Genomic DNA, 18,745 nt, shown 5'->3' with positions numbered 1-18,745 from the left:
GTTTATATTTTGCTTGAGTTTTTGTAGAATTTTGTATTAGGTCTTTGTGTTGATGAGCTGTGCACGGGCCCAGAGGTGGCGCTCTCACTTCACAATCAGGAGGCTGGGAGTTCGATCCGAAATAGAGGCAGATATTTCTCTCTCCGGGTGCAATGAATAATTGTCTGCTGTGAACTTTGTATAGGCATCAGGAAGGGCAACCAGCTAGTAAATGTTCAAGCTCTGCTTAGTCGCCCCAATTCCACCCCGATTGAAGGGATTATAGGGTTGTTAAAAGCAAAAAAATACGGAAAGTACATCTTTGTGTTGCTTAGGTGTGCATGTGTGAATGTGTGTCTGGAAGCCTTGTGTTTTTTGTATTTCATGAGGGCAAACAACATTTTGATATGTGGGCTCAGCTCCAACCTTGTATTCATATCTTGCCCAAAGCATTTATCTTTGAGCATCATCAGTTCCCTTTTTTGGCGGGGGGGGGGGGGTGAGTAGAAAATTGTAGGTTCCAAAGAATGGATCCTCCTTTTAAGATAGGCGAGTTACTTTTCCTTTAATCTTTTCAGTTGGCTTGCAAGGAAATGCATATTTTGTGCCTGCTTGACTTCCACAGCAAGTAGGAGCCCTGGTGGCGCAGGGCTCACAATGCAGAATTGCAGGCAAACTCTGCCCACAGCCTGGAGTTCGATCCTGACCGGCTCGAGGTTGGCTCAGCCTTCCCTCCTTCCGGGGTCAGTAAAACGAGGACCCAGATTGTTGGGGGCCATTGGCTGACTCTGTAAGCCTCCCAGAGAGGGCTGGAAGCACCATGAAGCGCTACATAAGTCTCAGAGCTATTGCTATGGTGTGAAATGCAGCCATAATATGCTCCCCAAATTCCAAATGCCCCCCCGAGACTGGTGTTCCTTGCTGAGCAGCTGCTCTGGAGGAGGGAAGTGGCTTTCTTTGATTGATTGATCAGACTGGAAACACAGCCCTTCCTTGGCTGTGTACTCTTTGGGAAGAGGGCGAGGCCAGGCTAGCCTTGGCCGGATTAGTCTGCAAGTGACAGCTTCCCTCCACCTTCCCCCCAGTGGTCGGTCTCTCTGCTTCCTGGTAGGAAAGACGAACAACTGCAGAAACGTAACATAGGAGTCCGACAGGCAGGATAGATTAATTTCCTGAGAGAACGAAGTGGGTGGAAGGAAAAAGGATGTGGAAGCTGTTGGAATGAGTGGAAAAAATTACAGTGCCGCAGAAGCGTGGAGAGTTACAGGTAGTCCTCAACTTACAATAGTTCTTTTAGTAAACTGGGAGGCAGTCCTGTGTTTACTGAAACCGGAAACAGCTGATGTGCAGCAGGAAACAGCAGCGGTGAGAAAAGTCTCTCAGGCAGGCATCGGAGGAAATAGCAAACCAAATCTTCGTTCATTTAATGACCCATTTGATTCAATTAATGAGTTTGATTTTAAAATGTTGTAATATTGAGTCCGATTCATTTGATGATCAGGAGCCTAATGGGCAGGCTCTATTAGGCTCGTACCTCAGGGACTACCTGTACTTAATCTGGTTGTGTCTAGTCCTTTTATTGTTTTAAAATGTTTTTAGTATTTTTGAGTACGTATGCCTGTATGTGTCTCTCTCTGTGTCTGTGTGGCACGTGTGTGTGAATTGTAAGCTACCAAAGTCATCGACTGAGGCCTCTATAGAAATTGAACAGACAAATAAATCAAACTTTTTAAGATGGGAAAATAGTGGCAGGAAGCCAGGGGCAAATAAAAGCTGGGCCATCAGAGCATCTTCCTGCTTCCTTCATCACATGGAAGTGAGAGCTGAGTACGTTGTTGAAGGAAAAGTCTTCATCGTGGTTCAGTCCAAGCCGGGAATAAACAACATGGCGACTGCTTTAGAAAGAAGGTTGCAGTTTATTGGACAGGAGAGCCAGACAGGAAGATGGCTCTGGGGAAAAAAAAGTGAGTCCACAGGTAGCCAGTCGGTTTTTATACCCTCTGGGGCTCTTGAGGTTGTTTCCTGTTCCTGTTTGAGGCTTTGTATTTCCTGTGTCATGTACTTTGACATGAGTCTGAGTGTGCCCCTTTGGCATCTGTGGGTTAATCCTGTCCTGTCCTAGAGTTTGGGTGGAATATGTAGATTTTAGGTATCTTTGTCTTTCTAGCTGGAGGCCTCCAACCTTCCTGAATGGATTATCACATCTGCATTTCTACAGAGCTGGTTTCTGCTTGGGAGAGAGAGATTTGGGGCTATTAAGAAAAAATAACTGGGCATGCTTTTCTGCCTCTTTAAGATCCTTTGAGGAAATATTTAATTTAATTTAATTTAATAACATTTATATACCGCCCTTCTCCCTGAGGACTCAGGGCGGTTCACAGGGCAGAATAAAATAGCAAATACAAACATTAAAAAGAGATTAAACAGTTGCCCTAGTTAAAAACAATAGAAGTACAATTCTAAAAACCCCAAGATAAAATTAAAAGACCAAAGATAAAACAACCCCACCGATCCCCATCAGGCTAGGCCAGCTTGTACAAACAAGAATGTCTTGAGATCGCGACGAAAGGAGCGAAGATCGGGCGCCATCCGGAGCTCTACCGGTAGCTGATTCCACAGCTCCGGAGCGCCCACAGAGAAGGATCTCCCCCTGGGGGCCACCAATCGACATTCTCTGATCGGTGGCACCCTGAGGAGGCCCTCTCTGTGGGAACGCACAGGGCGCAGGGAGCTTGATGCCGGCAGCAGATGTTCCCTGAGGTACTCCGGCCCCATGCCATGGAGGGCTTTAAACACCGTTACCAGTACCTTGAATCTCACCCGGAAGACAACTGGCAACCAATGCAGCTCATGGAGCAGAGGTGTAACGTGGGAGTATCGGGAAACTCCCAACACCACTCTCGCGGCTGCATTCTGTACCAGTTGGAGCTTCCGGGTGGTCCTCAATATTCTATATAATATTCTTCCCTTTTAATATTTCCTTCTCGGTGGCGGGGGGGCTGACTTCCCACAATGTTAAGAGAGCTATGAAAGTAGCAATAGAAGAGAATTATTTGTAGCTCAGGGTTGAAAGTGGGGGGTTGGACTAGAAGACCTCAACGGTCCCTTCCAATTCTATTGTTGTTGTTATTATTGAAATGAGGCATTCTCGGTGCTCTCTGAAGTTGGCTATTTTCTTGCAGATGTTTCATCATCATCATCATCATCAGTGCTAGGAGGGAATGGGGGGGAGGGGGAGGAGGAGGAGGGCTGTGTGGTCCAGCTGGGTGGTTTCCTTGCAGACGTTTCATGACCCAACTAGGGAACATCACTAGCACTAACATTATCACTACCACTGAGGGTGTTACCTAGCCGGCTCATGAAACGTCTGCAAGGAAGCCACCAAGCTCAGAGGACACCAAGGACCCCTCAACCATGAAAGCAGGTTGGGGGGTTTCAGGAGCAACGAGGAACCCCCAGATGTGGGAAGAACACAGAGAGGAGGGCTAGTGTGGGAGGAGGAACTTGCCTTTCTCCGACCCTCGAGAGAACAAATGGAGAAATAGCCAAAGAAACAGAACAGCAGCAACAGCGTGTGACCACACAGCAGATCTCCGTGGGGGAAGCAGCCGAACTGGAGCTGCTTCCTCTCTCTCTTTCTTACCCTCCAGGCTCCTCTTCCCCGTCCCTCCCCAAAGGAGCCCCAGGAGCGGCTGGGGCGCCCGTCCTTCAAAGCCCTGGGGTCAGGGGGCACTTCAAGGGGCCCTCTGAGTGGGGCCGTGCCAGCTGGGAGAGCCCCAAGCACCGCTGTCACTTCAGGACTGTGACGTCATGGCCGTGATGCCACAGTGGATTTGGGGGAGCAGGGTGACATTCCCGGGGGGGGGGGGAGAGGAAAGAAAGAGCCGGCACCTGGGTTGGGAGTGAGGCCTGGGCAAGGCCTGCCTGCCTGGGGGCTCGGGGCTCTCGTGAGGCAGAGGGAACCACCCAGGAGCCTCCCTGGGACCACCCGGGACCCCCTGGCCTCGCCTGCCCTTTGGCTAGGAATGGACGGGTGGGGGTGGCCCAGCCATGAGCAACGACCCCAGCGCCAGCCCTGCGGAGAGCAGCAGGGAACCCAAAACCATCAGGGTGATTTTGAAAAGCTCGGGGAAGACCCGGTACTGCCAGCTAGCCGAGAAGAGCACCGTTGGGGAGCTCAGGAGCGCGGCTTCCCGCCATTTCTCGGTCAACAAGGAGCAGGTGCTTTTGATATTCGCGGGGAAAATATTGAAAGACGAAGAGACTCTTCTTCAGCATGGCATCCAAGAGGGAGACCCGGTGCACGTGGTGGTGGAAAGGCCAGAGCTGAGACACAGCCATGCCACGCAGCCACACCCGGCATCACCGGGCTGCAGCGCTGCTGGCCCGGCTGCTGGTGTCTCCGAGTCTTCTGGAGGGGTTAACTTGCAACCGTTGCTGAGAGGCATCAGGAGAGACCTGGTGAGCTTGCTAGACGTTTTTAGTGAGTTGCCCCAGCACTTCCAGCAGCATCCAGAGCTCATGTTTCAGGTGGTGGGGAGTTCCGCCGTTCAGAGTTTGCTCTCCAACGAGCGCAACCCTCTGACCGTCGCCTTCATCCTGGGAGTCTCCAGCCTGGTCAGTCTGAGAGTGATGCAGTCAAAAGCAGAGAAGGAGAAGGTGTTTAGCGACAGGGAGGTTGCCGAGGTTCTGGAGGAAGCTTTTGTGCAGAACCTCCTCGCCAACACAAAGGAGATGGCCCAGTTTGTGTCAGAGAACCCAGAGCTGAAAGCATTTGCTCAGGAGACCCCACAGTTTGGCAGGCTGTTGAGCCTCAGTGGCTTAACTAAGGTGATGGTCGTCTATAAGAAGCTCCCGCAACTGGCGGGCTCCATTACGCCAGGCGTGAGCCTTGAAGCGGACATGCTGGATGATCTAGAGTCCTTCCGCCAGTTGTTTGCCGACATCCGCCAGGTCCTCTCCAGTCCAGAGGTTCAGGACGAACTTGAGGACAGGATGCTGAGGCGCACACTCGAAACCAGCCCTTCCTTAATCCAACTTGCTAAGGAAAACCCAACCATCGGCCACATGCTGAGCAACCCGAAGATTGTGGGAGAAATCATCAGGTACATCCGGAAGCCAGAGGTCAAGCAGGAAATGGACAGACGTTGTGATCGGATCCTGAGCAACATTGAAAGTTTCCCAGGAGGCCACAACATCTTGCAACGCATGTACAAGGAGATTGAGGAGCCCCTCTGGAGTGCAGTGGAAGAGCGGCGTGAAAATCCTTTCGCCACCCAGGCTGTGAGTCCAGCTTCAAATCAGGCCACTCTGTGCCCAGGACTGGAGAACAGAGACCCTCTGCCAGACCCCTGGGTCCCACGGAAGCCGCCTACCGGGCCTTGGCGGACGGGCCAGGCCAACCGCCAGAGAGGTGCTGCCGAAGAGGGAAACCTCCGTCCAGAGAAAGTATCAAAGGGGGTCCAAGTGGATTTTGGTTTAGAAAGCGGGCAAGCGGAGGAGGGCCTTCTCCTGCCCGAAGTGTCAAATGCCAGCCCAGAGACTCCCACCCCTTCCTTGCAGGGTGGGAAAGCCGCAGCAACGGAGCCTCCAACCTTGCAGGCTCCGGTAGCCCAATCTCAGGATCTGCAGGAGCAGCCCGGCCAGGCCAATGCAAGGCCAGGAGAAGGGCTGGGTGCTCAAGAGCTGGCGGAGACAGAAGGCAACCTTGAAACATCGACGGAGACGCCACCTGGCTCCCGTCTTCCCTAGTTCCTCTCTGAGATTCCTACTCAGCTCAGGGGTCTTTGGCGATGGCAGAAGCCTATCAGCCAACCAACTCATTGCCCATCCCTTTTCAAGACTGGGGACAATAAAGAACATTCTTTGTGGACCAGCGAAATGCTGTGGACATAGTATACTGGAATTTCAGTAAGGCATTTGACAAAGTAGACCACAACCTACTCCTTGGTAAGCTAGAAAAATGCGGGATAGACAGCATCACCACCAGACGGATTTGTAACTGGCTAACAAACCGTACTCGATGAGTAGTCCTCGATGGCACTACATCCACATGAAGAGAAGCAAGCATGGAGTATCACAAAGTTTCATCTTAGGCCCAGTACTCTTCAATATCTTCATCAATGACTTAGATGAGGGAATAGAAGGGATCAAATTTGCAGACGATACTAAGCTGCAGGAATAGCCAACACCCTAGATTAGGCTCAAGGTCCAAAAAGATCTTGGCAGACTTGAACAATGGGCCCTATCCAACAAAATGAAATTCAATGTGGAGAAAAGCAAGGTTTGACACTTAGGCAGGAAAAAAAGCAAGGTACAAGTACAGATTAGCTGAAACCTGACTCAGAAACAGCCACTGTGAGAGGGACCCTGGAGTCCCAGTGGACGATCATTTAAACATGAGCCAACTGTGTGCGGCAGCAGCCAAAAAAGCTAGTACAATCCTGGGTTGTATAAACAGAGGCATAGAATCAAAATCACATGAAGTATTAGTACCGCTTTATAAATTCTTAGTAAGACCACACCTGGAATATCGCATCCAGTTTGGGTCACCATATTATAAAAAAGATGTTGAAATTCTGGAAAAAGTGCAGAGAAGAGCAACAAAGATGATTAGGGGACTGGAGGCTAAACATATGAAGAATGGTTGCAGGAATTGGGTTTGTCTAGTGAAAAAAAGGACTAAGGGTGGCATGATAGCAGTCTTACAATATTTGAAGGGCTGCCTCAAAAAAGAGGGGGGGTCAACCTATTCTCCAAAACGCCTGAAGGCAGGACAAGAAGCAACGGATGGAAAATAATCAAGGAGAGAAACAACCTCAAATTAAGGAGCCATTCCCTTGCAATGAAAATAATCAGTGAAACAGAAGTTGCCTTCAAAAGTTGTGGGTGCTCCAACACTGGAGGCTTTTAAGAAGAGACTTGTCTGAAATGGTACAGGGTTTCCTACTTGAGCAGGGGAGAGGGGTGGACTAGAAGACCTCCAAGTTCCTTCCAACTCTGTTATTCTGATTTCCCCCACATATTTTACAAAGAGATAATTGTTGGAGAGGGGCTGGCAGGATCTGGGGCTGAATCAATAGAGGCATCAGCCCAGAATCCCTATGTAGACACAAGCGAACTAAGGCCAACCTGCCTTGAATTCCATTGACCCTTCTCTCACTCCAAGCAGGCTGAGAAGATCCCAGTGCATAGGCCTTTTAGCAATAAATCAGCTTAACTGGACCTTCACGTGTGGACCTGCTCTTTTACACCTGGCAATAATATAAGATCACAACTATTTATTCTGCAAAAGATGCTGGTTGTTGCAACCAACCCAGGAAGATTGTCACGTGAGCTGTTTTATGTCCCGATTGTTTCTTTCACATCTTTCTTTCTCCCTTGTCCAACTCTTTCTTGTCTTCTTTTTTCCAGTTCTCTTCCCCAGCCTGCCGATAAGTCCCTAGTTCTTCAACTCGTGGCTTCATTGCCTGATTCTGACCCTGCCTATTCTGCCAGGACGTTGTGGGCGCTCCGTCACTGGAGGCTTTTAAGGAGAGACTGGACAGCCACTTGTCTGAAATGGTATAAGATCTCCTGCTTGAGCAGGGGGCTGGGCTAGAAGACCTCCCAAGGCCCCTTCCATTCTGAATTGAATTGCAGTGCCCACATTATTTACACTCCACAAAACTCTCTCTTATCCCTTCTGCCTCTGCCTTCCAGAGTTCAGGAGGCCAACACAACAGATCTTCCCTTCTGAATGTCTGCAGCCTCTCTCCAAGCTCACCTTCTGTTCTGGCATTCAAGGAGAGAGAAGCTCCAACTCAAGAGCCAAACGATCCTGGGTCTGTCTCCCCCTTAGGTGGTCTTTGGCGAGAAGAGTTTGCACAAAGCCTTGAGTATTTCTTTTGTTTTGATGCTGTAGATGATGGGGTTCAGCAGCGGAGGAAGCAGGAGGTAGACGTGGGCCAGGAGGGAGGGCACCAGAGGGGACGCACGCCTGCCAAATCTGTACACCATGGAGAGGCCGATCATTGGGGTGTAGTAAACCAGCGCTGCTGAGATGTGGGAGACGCAGGTGTTGAGGGCCTTCAGGCGGCCGTCTCTCGAGGTGATGCTCAGGACGGTCTTGAGGATCATGGCGTAGGACAAGATGATGAAGAGGGAGTCCAGGCCAAAAGTGCAGAGCAGGACGAACAGGCCATAAAGGCTGTTGAGGGTGGTGTCTGCACACGGGAGCCGGATCAGGTTGGGGTGCAGGCAGTAGGGGTGGGCCAGCACGTTGGCCCTGCAGAAGGGCAGCTTCCTCATGAGAAGAGGCAGCGGGACCAGCAAAAGGATGCTTTTCACAGCAATCCCCCAGCCTATCAGGGCGATGCGCTGGCCGGTCAGGATGGTGGCATACTGCAGCGGGTTGTAGATGGCGACGAAGCGGTCCAGGGCCATGGCCCAGAGCACCCCGGAGTCCATGATGGAGAAGCAGTGGATGAAGAACATCTGGCTGAGGCAAGCGTCAAGGCCAATCTCCTGCACACCGAAGAGGAAGACGCCCAGCACGGTGGGGAGGGTGGAGAGGGACACCCCCAGCTCGCTCGCCGCCAGCATGGAGAGGAAGAGGTACATGGGTTTGCGTAAGTTGTGGTCCTTCACAATCGCCAGCAGAACAGCACTGTTCCCCAAGACGGCAATAGCGTAGAGGAGGCAGAAAGGGAGGGAGGCCCAGGGGCGTCTTGCCTCCAGTCCTCGGATGCCGACCAGGAAGAAGGTAGGAGAGGGGGCACTCCGGTTTCCGAGGGGGGCCATGAGTGTCTTTCTGCCCCCCCCCTCCAGCACCTGCAGGTACGTGAAGAGTAACAATTAGCATGGAGTCTGTGTTACTGATGGTTTGGTCTGCCCAGGAGGCAACACAAGGGGAGAGAACAGGCTGCGGTGCTCGGTGGCAGACCGTCACTTGAGCAAGAAATGTTGGATGAAATCAGGAAATCAGGTGGTCAGATTTGTGAGGGACACTTTAAAAACCATCCTGTGTGATTACTAGAGTTTGTTGTCTCTTCCCTCACAAGTCACAATGGAGACCTTCCCTTCCCCTTCTCTTGCCAGGGCTCCTGGCCTGACCCAGCATGGGTTGGAGAATGCAAAGGCCACGATGCGTCCCAGAACAGGAGGCACTCTGAGGGCAAGTGGACTTGTCCCTGGGCTTGCAGGAGGCGGCTGGCTTCCTTCATTGCTCACCTGGCCGCCTTGTAGCCAGAAAAGCCGATTCCCGCCTGGTTAAAAGCAGAGGCTCCTCAGCCCTGTCCATGGTCCTGAACAGAAGCCCTTCCTTGCTGGGTGAGCTCCTCTGCCCCACTAGACTGTGTATAGGTTTTATGCAAGACTTTCATGAAACGCCTTTCTTTTACAAAATAAGTCTCCCGATCCCTTGCGGCTCAGCATCGTTCTTGTTGCAAAACGGCATAAGGCCTTCTTCCCCCAGCTGAATAAAAGCTGATGGTTTGAAGAAGAGCAGTGAGCGAAAGCTCCTTTTCAAGATGGACCCTAATATCTGACGGTGCAGTTCGGGATCTCCCGGGGTGCAGGAAGTGGTGGGACAGACCTACAGCTGAGGGGCACAGAGGCCCTACTGGGGCCGATGCCAGGATAGGGGTGGGCAATGGTGACCCCAGGAGGTGCCAAGAATGGCTGTGGGAATGTGGTCCTTGTTGAGGGTCCTCTGCTTGGTCCGAGAACCCGGAGAGGCCCCCAAGTCCTATCGGTCCGGCAGCCTCAGTAGAACTTCTGGTTCTTTGCCTCCTCCTGGCACAGGGCGCTGTGGGGCAGGAGCAGACCCTTGGCATTCCGCTGCAGCCAGGAAGGGGTTAAAGAGGCTTTCCATAGGAGGCAGGCAAAGGAAAGGGGGGGGCACACTGGTCAGTTTTAGAACAGAAGCAGCCAATATCACACAATAAAAAGAATGGCGTTCTGCATCTCCTATCAGGAACAGCTTTGCACGGTTTGTTCGACGATAAAGTTGCTGAACGCCCAAACACAGGAAGACATTTAGATGATCCTATGCAAAAGGAAGGTGCAAGTCTCTGAAGTAGCTCGCCAGCAGTCCTGAACAGGATTCGCACCTCGCACGGCGTCTGCCGGGACTCACTCTCTCAATGGGGTACAGCACCCTCCTTCTCAGTGTGACTGCGGGGGCTGCCCAGCAAACTGCTGATCCACATTGTGACCAGCTGTGAGCTGAGGGCATCTACCTGCCCAGGATCTGATTTCTTTTCCCATAAACGAGGCTGCACTTCAGTGGGTAGATGGCATAGAGACATTGGCATTTGAATATGGATCTTTTTCACATTCATATTTTACTCTGTTTCTTTAATCTAGGGGAAATGTTTACATTGCAAGTCTGTATATGGTGTTGTTGTTGTTGTTAGTTGCGAAGTCGTGTCCGACCCATCGCGACCCTATGGACAATGTTCCTCCAGGCCTTCCTGTCCTCTACCATCTTCTGGAGTCCATTTAGTCTCACGCCTCCTGCTTCAGTGACTCCATCCAGCCACCTCCTTCTCTGTCGTCCCCTTCTTCTATTGCCCTCAATCTTTCCCAGCATTAGGCTCTTCTCCAGTGAGTCCTTCCTTCTCATTAGGTGGCCAAAGGATTTGAGTTTTAGCTTCAGGATCTGGCCTTCTAAAGAGCAGTCAGGATTGATCTCCTCTAGGACTGACCGGTTTGATCGCCTTGCAGTCCAAGGGACTCGCAGGAGTCTTCTCCAGCACCATAGTTCAAAGGCTTCAATTCTTTGGCGCTCAGCCTTTCTTATGGTCCAGCTTTCACTGCCATACATTGCAACTGGGAAGACCGTAGCCTTGACTATACGCACTTTTGTTGGCAGGGTGATGTCTCTGCTTTTTAGGTATATGGTGTGCCGTACGCTAAATAAAATATACAGTTGAGTGTTAAATACACCGTTTGTGAACCGCTGCTTCTCTGAGTCAGTGGGGCAGAAGATGGCGGCAGTGTAGAGTACAAGGCAGCCTGCGCTACTAGCCGAAGGACCCTTGAAAGAGGCAGCAACCTCAGGATGAACACCCCAGTTCTATCGTGGCTGTGGGGGGGAAGCAAGACCACACTGGCCTCTCCCCAAAATGCACGTGGAAGAAAGGTCACTTCTGGCCAGCTTTACCACACAGAGAGATCATCAGAGTCTCTCCAAAGTTAAAACGAATGAAGGATTTTATGGAGAAACACCCCACCATCACCCCCTTTTCAATCCTAGGGGTGACCCACGTGGTTTCATACTTCTTGGAAAAACTGGATAAGCAGGTGAAAGACCCCCCGCCCCCCGTGCTCCCCCCCGATGGAGTTTTGAAGCTGTTTCTTCATCCCTATAGAGAGGATTAGGGGGAGCCCCAATCTCCTTTCTCACACACACACACACACCCGTCACAGGTATTTGAAAGGGGCAGAGACGGACCAGCCATGAATTTGGAGCCAGCCGAAAGAAAAGGCAGGAACAGCTCACCGGGTCATGTGAAGAGAGCGACTCTCTGTCAGTTCCTGGCACCAGCTGCGCCTAAGAGATGGGCACCTTGCCCATCTGCCATCTTCCCTGCCACCGTGCCTGCCTTCTTACCTCTCACATGTACTCTGCGGAGCTGCGCCTGGCGGCCATCACCCCTCCTTGTCCCCAGAAGGCCCCTCCCTCAAACAGCCCTGCTCTGAGGCGCAGCGGCCTGGCTTTCTCTGGGGGGCACGAGAGAGAGAGTCTCCTCGAGGGGGGCTCCCCCAGGCCAGGACCTGCCCCTGAGTTGCCCAGGGCCAACAGCTGGGACCGCTCTGTGCATCCTGAGCTTTGGGAGTGTATCTCCAGCACAGCTCACCTGGGACTGAGAGTCTGGCAGGCCTCAGGGTCTCCTTACCTGGAGCCAGGAGTCTTCCTTGGCACAGCAGATAAACTGGGTGAGAAACAAAATGTTTTCAAAGGGAAAAAACCAGGGAAGTCCAGTTGCCATCATGTCACCCCTAGTCCTTCTTTTCTCTGGAATAGCCACACCCAAATCCCGCAGCCGTTCTTCGTATGTTTTAGTCTCCAGGCCTTTAATCATCCTAGATCAGATCAGATAACCTTTATTATCATTTTTTTACTGTGGACACAACGGCACACATCAAAAATGAAATTTAGTTGCCCCCTCTCAAAGTGAGACACATACATGACACCCACCTAAAACATACTATATACACATATGTATAGACCCACACTCCTACATATACATAACAAATAAATATTAAATACTGTCCCATCTTGAACATATAACGGAAGGAGGAAGCCTGAGAGTTCGCAAGGCTAACGCTGTGTGGAATGAAACTGTGGCTGAATCTGGATGTTCTGCTGCGGGTCCCACGGAGCCCCCTCCTCCCAGAAGGGAACAAGGAAAACGGGTCGTGAAGAGGATGAGTAACGTCCCAGATAATCCTACGGACCCTGTTCAGGCAACACTTCTGTGCTACATCTTTTTTGTAATGTGGTGACCAAAATTGAATGCAGCATTCCAGGCCTGGTTTTACCTAGGTTTTATAAAGTGGTACTAGTATGTGATTATGATTCTATGCCTCTGTTTATGCAACCCAGGATTGTATTAGCTTTATTTGGTTGCTGCTGCACAGGGCTGGTTCATGGTCAAGTGATCGTCCACTAGGACTCCAAGGTCCCTCTCACAGTGGCTGTTTTTGAACCAGGTCTCGCCCAGTCTGTACTTAAACCTTCGGGTTTTTCTGCTTAAATGTAAATGTAATTAAATGTAATTAAATGTAATGTTCTCCACTTTGAAACTCATTTTGTTGGCTAGGGCCCATTGTTCAAGTTTGTCAAGATCTTTTTGAATCATGAGCTTGTCTTCTGGGGTGTTGGCTACTCCTGCCAAGTTGGTGTCATCTGCAAATTTGATGAATTCCCCTTCTATTCTCTCCTCTGAGTCATTGACGAAGATATTGAACAGTCCTGGGCCTAAGAGGGAACCTTGAGGTACCCCACTGCTTGCTTCTCTCCATGTGGATGTAGTGCCAATTGAGGACTACTCATCGAGTACGGTTTGCCAGCCAGCAACAGCTCCATCTGGTGGTGATGTTGTCTATTCTAACATTTTTTCCAGTACCTTCCCAGTTTCAACAAGAATCTTCAACACCTACTTCAAATTCAACAGGAAAATCTAAAAGCAAGTACAAGGCACCCCGATGGGATCCCCCATATCGGGCCCAATAGCAGAAGCAGTCATGCAATGACTCGAATCCATAGCCCTACTCACCATCCAACCAAGACGTCGAGGACACCTTTGTCATCATCAAACGCTCCCAAATTGAGGAAACACACCACCCCCACTTCATAACACTCTACTACACACGCCTGGGGATCAGGTTCACACACGAAGAGGAAACAGACAACAAACTCCCATGCCTCAACATCGACTGTAAGGAAACTGGACAACGGAGAACTGGAAACCCACCTCTGCCGCAATCCTACGCACACGGACCAGATCCTCAGCTTCGCAAGCAAGAAGCTGCCTCCAGGCCCTCTTGCAGTGGGGAGAGGACCCACTGCAACACCACAACACTAAGAAAAGTGGAGGAGAAACGGCTGCTTGGCATCTTTCTGCACAACAGCTGTCTGAAAAGCTTTGTATTCCGACAGCACCCAAACCACAACGCGCCACACAGCCAACCACTGCGTAAAAACTGATGCTACTAATCCTACCAGACACAAAAGGGGGTGTTGGAAATGACAGCCAGAGTTCTCCAACCCCTAGGAATAGCAACAACCCACAGACCCACAGCCACACTCTGCCAGGAATTATCCAGAACCAAAGACAAGAGAAGACCCCAACCTGCCTGGAGTCCAAGCGAAAGCCAGCCAGGTGCTCCCAATACGGGTTGAGGCTCAAGGCAAGAGGAAGCTGGCCGGGAAGGCTGATTCTCCAGGGGGCACCCTCAAAGACACCCCCCCCAATCTTGCCATCTACATTACGGTGCCCTCGGCCTCGGCAGCCAGGCTTTCCTGCAGGATGGGTGCAGGCACACAGTCCCAGGGCTTCCCAGCATGGGGACAGGAGCAGCCAGGCAGGCCTTGAGTAGCCCCCAGCGGGAAAGGATCCCAGCAGGTGGGCCCGGCCCTTCTGGTGAGCAAGGGGGAGCCACAGAGGAGCCCTGCGGGGGCCCAGCCACCATGGGTTTGAGCATGCTGGAGGGAAGGAGGGATGAGGTCTCTAGCCCAGGAAGAATAAGTGTTGGGAGGGACCTTGGAGGTCTTCTAGTCCAACCCCCTGCTCAAACAGAAGATCCTAGACCAGGGGTAGGCAACCTTGGCTCTTTTATGACCCGTGGACTTCAACTCCCAGAATTCCTGAGCCACCATGGCCCAGCTTGGAAACCTCTCCCTTTCCCCTCAGTGTGGCTGGCTCAGGAATTCTGGGAGTTGAAGTCCACGAGTCATAGAGCGGCCTAGGCCTAGACCAGGGGTAGGCAACCTTGGCTCTTTCATGACTGGTGGACTTCAACTCCCAGAATTCCTGAGCCAGCAAGACTCAGCTTGGAAACCTCTCCCTTTCCCCTCAGCGTGGCTGGCTGAGGAATTCTGGGAGTTGAAGTCCACGAGTGATAAAAGAGCTGAGATTGCCTACCCCTGCCCTAGACCATTCCGGAAGGTGGGTGTCCAGTCTTTTCTTGAAAACCTCCAGTGACAAGGCGCCCACAACTCTTGAAGGAAACTTATTTTCCACTGATTGTTCTCACTGTCAGGAAGTTTCTCTTTATTTTTAAGTTTGGTTCTCTTCTTGATGAGTTTCCATCAGTTGCTTCTTGTCCTGCCTTCAGGACAATAGGTGGAAACCCCCCCTCTTATTTGGGGCAGCCCCTCAGATACTGGAAGACAGCTATGTCACCTCTCGTCCTTCTCTTCATTAAACGTGACATCCCCGATTCCTGCCATCATTGTTTGCATGTTTTAGCCTCGGGCGAGGAGGAAGGAGGGTCTCTATAACTTCCTCTCGGCCCCCTTGGGCAAAAGCCAGGGGGAGAGGGTCCTAGGGAGGACGGCCTCTGAAGCAGGAGGGTCTCCGGCCCATCCCCACCCCCTGCCTCTCTTCGCTCTTTGGATGCCCCCCCCCCCTGCTGACTTGCATCAAGTTCTGTCCCCTTCCCTCAAAGGCTGCCCCCTGGTGGAGCCAGGCAGAATGGTGGCTTCCTTGCAACTCTCATCCTGCCCTTAAGATGCAACAGCCCCCCAACCCCCTGAAGATGGGGCTCTTCCCACAAGCCTCAGGGCAGGGTGAGAGCGGCGGCCCCAAAGGCTGTTCTCTGGCCAGGTGGAGGTTGGGGGCACCCGAGTTCTCTGTGTGGTGTTTATGTGATTGTTGTTAAGGGTTGTTATTGTGGCTATTGCTGCATTGTTGTTTGGGAGCTCCCAAATAAACGCTTCTGGAATGCAAGATTGCTGCACCTGGGTTCAGCCGTGGGGAAACCACAGGGGGTTGCTCCCTTGTGGGGGGGGGCTCCTCAACCTGGTTCTCTGCCCTCCTGACTCCGAGCCCCACAAGAGGGCTTGAGAAGGGTGGGCTTTGAGCCGTGCCTCTGTCTGGTGCGGCACCTTGCTCAGTTCCCCACTGGACATGGGGCAGGTTAGGCCAGCTGATCTCCCCCCTTGCCCCCCCAGCCTCCCCATTAGCTCTCTTGTCGGCATCTTCTGCCCTTTTCCCAAAGGGCCCCCAGGCCCGCATGAGCTAAATTTGGACAATATTGGGGGGGGGGGGCAGTGAGAACTTAGCAAGTTGTGTCAATTTATTGTGTGTAAGAAATAATTAAGGTTTGCTTCCCCAGTTTCTGGGTTGAAGAGCAGTCCTATTTCCTTTCTTAACCTGCAGAGCTTGGGATGGAGGAGGATGGGGGCTCTAGAGAGACAGACCCCTCCCCCTGCAAAGGAAGAATGTCCCCCCCCCCCAGAACCTGCATAGTTCAGTGAGCTCAGCAAATGGCAGGACTGTTGCTTCTCCAGCCCCGGCTTCACCCCAAAGAAATCCTACTCCTTTCCCTCGACCCCCAACCAGGCCTCACTGGGGTCGTGTGAGGGGCTTTGGGTGACCCTCCCAGGACCACAAAAGCACAACATTCTGCTGGTTCCGAAGAGGACTTTTATTGCATCATCCGTGGGCTGGGAAGAGCTTCAGACCTGGCGAGGGGGGGGCAGGCGGCGGCTATGCCTACTGGGGGGCCTAGTGGTACCGGAGGGCCAAGGAGTGGGCCACCACATGGGTCAGCTTCTGAAAGGCGGCGTGGGTGCTGGGGGTAAACTCTTTCCCATGGTGGCCGGCCAGGACAATGATGAGGATGTTGCCCAGAAGCTGGAAGAGAGGAGGGGGATGGTGACGCCTGCTGCCAGAGGAGCTTTGCTGGCGCCTCTGCCCCTTTCCCGCCCTGACACCAAACACCAAAGGAACAGTGGGGATGCTCCTTCTTCGCCTCCTGGGCAGTGCCAAAAGGCCAGGATGGAGGCTCAATTGTCTCTCCGCTCTGGCTCTGCCCTGTGACTGGGGAGTGTTCCGGTGCCAAGGAGATGAGGGGCCCAGCCCCGCAGGGAGGGGGAGGGGGGTCCCCCTCACCTTGAAGTTCTCGGGGTCCACGTGCAGCTTGTCGCAGTGCAGCTCGCTCAGCTTGGCAAAGGTCTCCTTGATGTTGTCCAGGTGCTTGATAGCCTCTCCGAAGGAGGTCAGCACCTTCTTCCCGTGGGCCTTGACCAGGGGGTTGCCGCAGATGGCGCTGGGGCTGGAGAGGTTCCCGAAGTGGGCGAAGAACCGCTGGGTCCAGGGGTACACGACCAGCAGCCTGCCAGAGGAGAGGGAGAGAGAAAGGGGAGGAGGAGGAGGAGATGGGGGGGGTCCCCGCGGGGCCTGCCCTGCCCTCCCACGGCCCGGCCGGAGCTCTTACTTCCCCAGGGTGGCCCCGCCGACTTCGGGCACGTCCACCTTGCTCCAGAGGGAGGTGATGAGCTGCTTCTCTTCGGCCGACCAGTGCACCATGCTGGCTGATGGAGGACGGAGCGCTCGAGAGGCTGTTGGCGAGAAGGAGGGAGGGAGCTGAGCCCGGACCTCGGGGCCGACTTTTATACCCTGCGCCCGGCAGCCCCGCCTACCCGGAGCGGGCCTCGCCCGGACCCGCCGCCTCTGCCGGCCGCCCCGCCTCGCCCTCGGTCGGGGGGGGCGCAGGAGGTCGCTCTTCCCCGTCCTGCTCCGGCTTCCTGGGCGCAGAAGCGCTCCGGCCGGCCCCGTTGCCTGGAGAGCCCCCCCGGTGCGGTTCAGCGCTGGGCTCGTCTCCGGGACGCCGCCGGGCGCCGCTGCGCCTCTCCTGGGCCGGCAGCTCCAGGTGCGTCTGAGCCCAGCTCCGCCCGACCCGACCCGACCCGCTAAAGTGGCCGAGCAGCCGGCTGCCCCTCCGCCCGCCGTCCAGGTCCGCTCCTGGGAGGCCGTCCGGGGAGGCCGCTGGCCTTGAGGGGGGCGCGGGGGGGCTCCTCCTGACAAGGGAGCTCTCCCCGGCGGGGCCGCAGCCTGGGACAGCCTGGTCGGCCGCAGAGAGGGAGAGGGAGGCGGGAGGGGGGCCCGGAGCTTGGCGGGGGGCGACGTCCTTCCCTCAGCCAGGGCGGGGGGGGGGGCTGCAAAGGGCGACTGTCGGCAAGGGGACTCCGCAGCTGTCGGCGTTGCCAAGTTTGAGAAACACGGATGGAGACCCTGGAGAGGGGAGCGTGTGAACCGCCAGCCTCGTTTCTGCCCCATCGTAATCGGGGACGGGGGGACACGGAGAGAATCTTTAGCTGTCCTACAAAACTGTTGTTCGAAGTTTGCGGGGGGGGGGGGGCGGTGATCAAACGGAAGAAGGCCGAGGAGCTTAGCGTCAGGAATCTATGGAACTCTCCGCCACTGTAGGACAGTGACGTGGCGGCCATTTAGGGAGCTGACAGGGAGGCATCTACGGTGAGTCAGACTCCAGGGACAGATTTCCCTTCGCCCCCCCCCCACCTTGGTTTGTGGGGACGGAGGGGGAGACATTCGGCGGGACTGCCGGCCGGGCTCCATGCGCTGCCTCTTGCACAGAGGAGCTCCCGCTGGGCTGCTATCTGTACTCTCTCTCTCTCTCTCACACACACACACACAGGAACGCGAGCTGCAGCTTGCCAAGGGGCTTCGAGGACCCCTTGAAGCACAGCCTCTCCCCCACACTGACTCACATTTATGACGGTCGCAGTGTGTCCCGGGGGTCGCAAGATCCCCTTCTGCGACCTTCTGAGAAGCAAAGTCAGTGGGAAAGCAGGATTTTTTTTATTTTTTTATTTTATTGAATTTACATACCGCCCTTTCCCGAAGGACTCAGGGTGGTTTACAGGGTACTTAAAACATTGATACAAAAATTAAAAAGAATTAAAAAGAATTAAATTTAATCCCTGAAAAAAATATAAAAACCCCAATTAAAAACTCTTAATTCCCTTAACAACCGTGCTACTTACTTAATAACTTCAGTGATTCACTTAACAACTCTGGCAAACAAAGTTTGCAGCCTCCACAGAGGGAGGGCGAGGGACCAGCACTCGGGTCCACCTTCAGCTGAGCCCAGCCTACTTCGCAGGGTTGTTGTTGCGGGTAGGCTGGGCATCCTGCTGAACTCTTGGAAGAAGAGGAGATAGGGGAGCAGGTCGGGGATGACCCAGGGACAGGGGTGGGATTCAGCCGGTTCGCACCAGTTCGGCAGAACCGGTAGCTAATTTTTTGTT

General features: G+C 53.3%; 2 protein-coding genes across 2 annotated transcripts; both read right to left on the bottom strand.

Moving 5' to 3' along the window:
• Window positions 1-7,223: 7,223 nt before the first annotated feature.
• On the bottom strand, window positions 7,224-8,760 carry LOC308667836 (olfactory receptor 51I2-like; the record flags this gene model as incomplete). Its single annotated transcript, XM_081327366.1, has 1 exon — window positions 7,224-8,760. One exon carries the CDS (start codon window positions 8,758-8,760, stop codon window positions 7,816-7,818), a length of 945 nt encoding a protein of 314 aa, XP_081183492.1. The 3' UTR covers window positions 7,224-7,815.
• A 7,344-nt stretch (window positions 8,761-16,104) lies between these two features.
• On the bottom strand, window positions 16,105-17,100 carry LOC308667833 (hemoglobin subunit beta-2). The gene is made up of 3 exons (XM_081327360.1): window positions 16,912-17,100; window positions 16,587-16,809; window positions 16,105-16,328 (listed from the first exon to the last, which is right to left on the bottom strand). The coding sequence occupies exons 1-3, from the start codon at window positions 17,001-17,003 to the stop codon at window positions 16,200-16,202; spliced, it is 444 nt and encodes a 147-aa protein (XP_081183486.1). The 5' UTR covers window positions 17,004-17,100; the 3' UTR covers window positions 16,105-16,199.
• Window positions 17,101-18,745: the final 1,645 nt, after the last annotated feature.

The sequence above is a fragment of the Vipera berus genome (genome assembly GCF_964194415.1).
Source record: "Vipera berus genome assembly, chromosome: 4".
NCBI lineage: Eukaryota > Metazoa > Chordata > Lepidosauria > Squamata > Viperidae > Vipera > Vipera berus.
This window is presented reverse-complemented; position numbering and strand designations above follow the sequence as displayed.

What these genes read in the sequence shown, in the direction of transcription:
- LOC308667833 (XM_081327360.1), bottom strand. Translation starts at nt 17,003, where the DNA reads ATGGTGCACTGGTCGGCCGAAGAGAAGCAGCTCATCACCTCCCTCTGG. An exon ending in GGCGGGGCCACCCTGGGGAA is followed by an intron (nt 16,810 to 16,911) that starts GTAAGAGCTCCG and finishes CTCCTCTGGCAG; the next exon opens with GCTGCTGGTCGTGTACCCCT. An exon ending in TGGACCCCGAGAACTTCAAG is followed by an intron (nt 16,329 to 16,586) that starts GTGAGGGGGACC and finishes CCTCTCTTCCAG; the next exon opens with CTTCTGGGCAACATCCTCAT.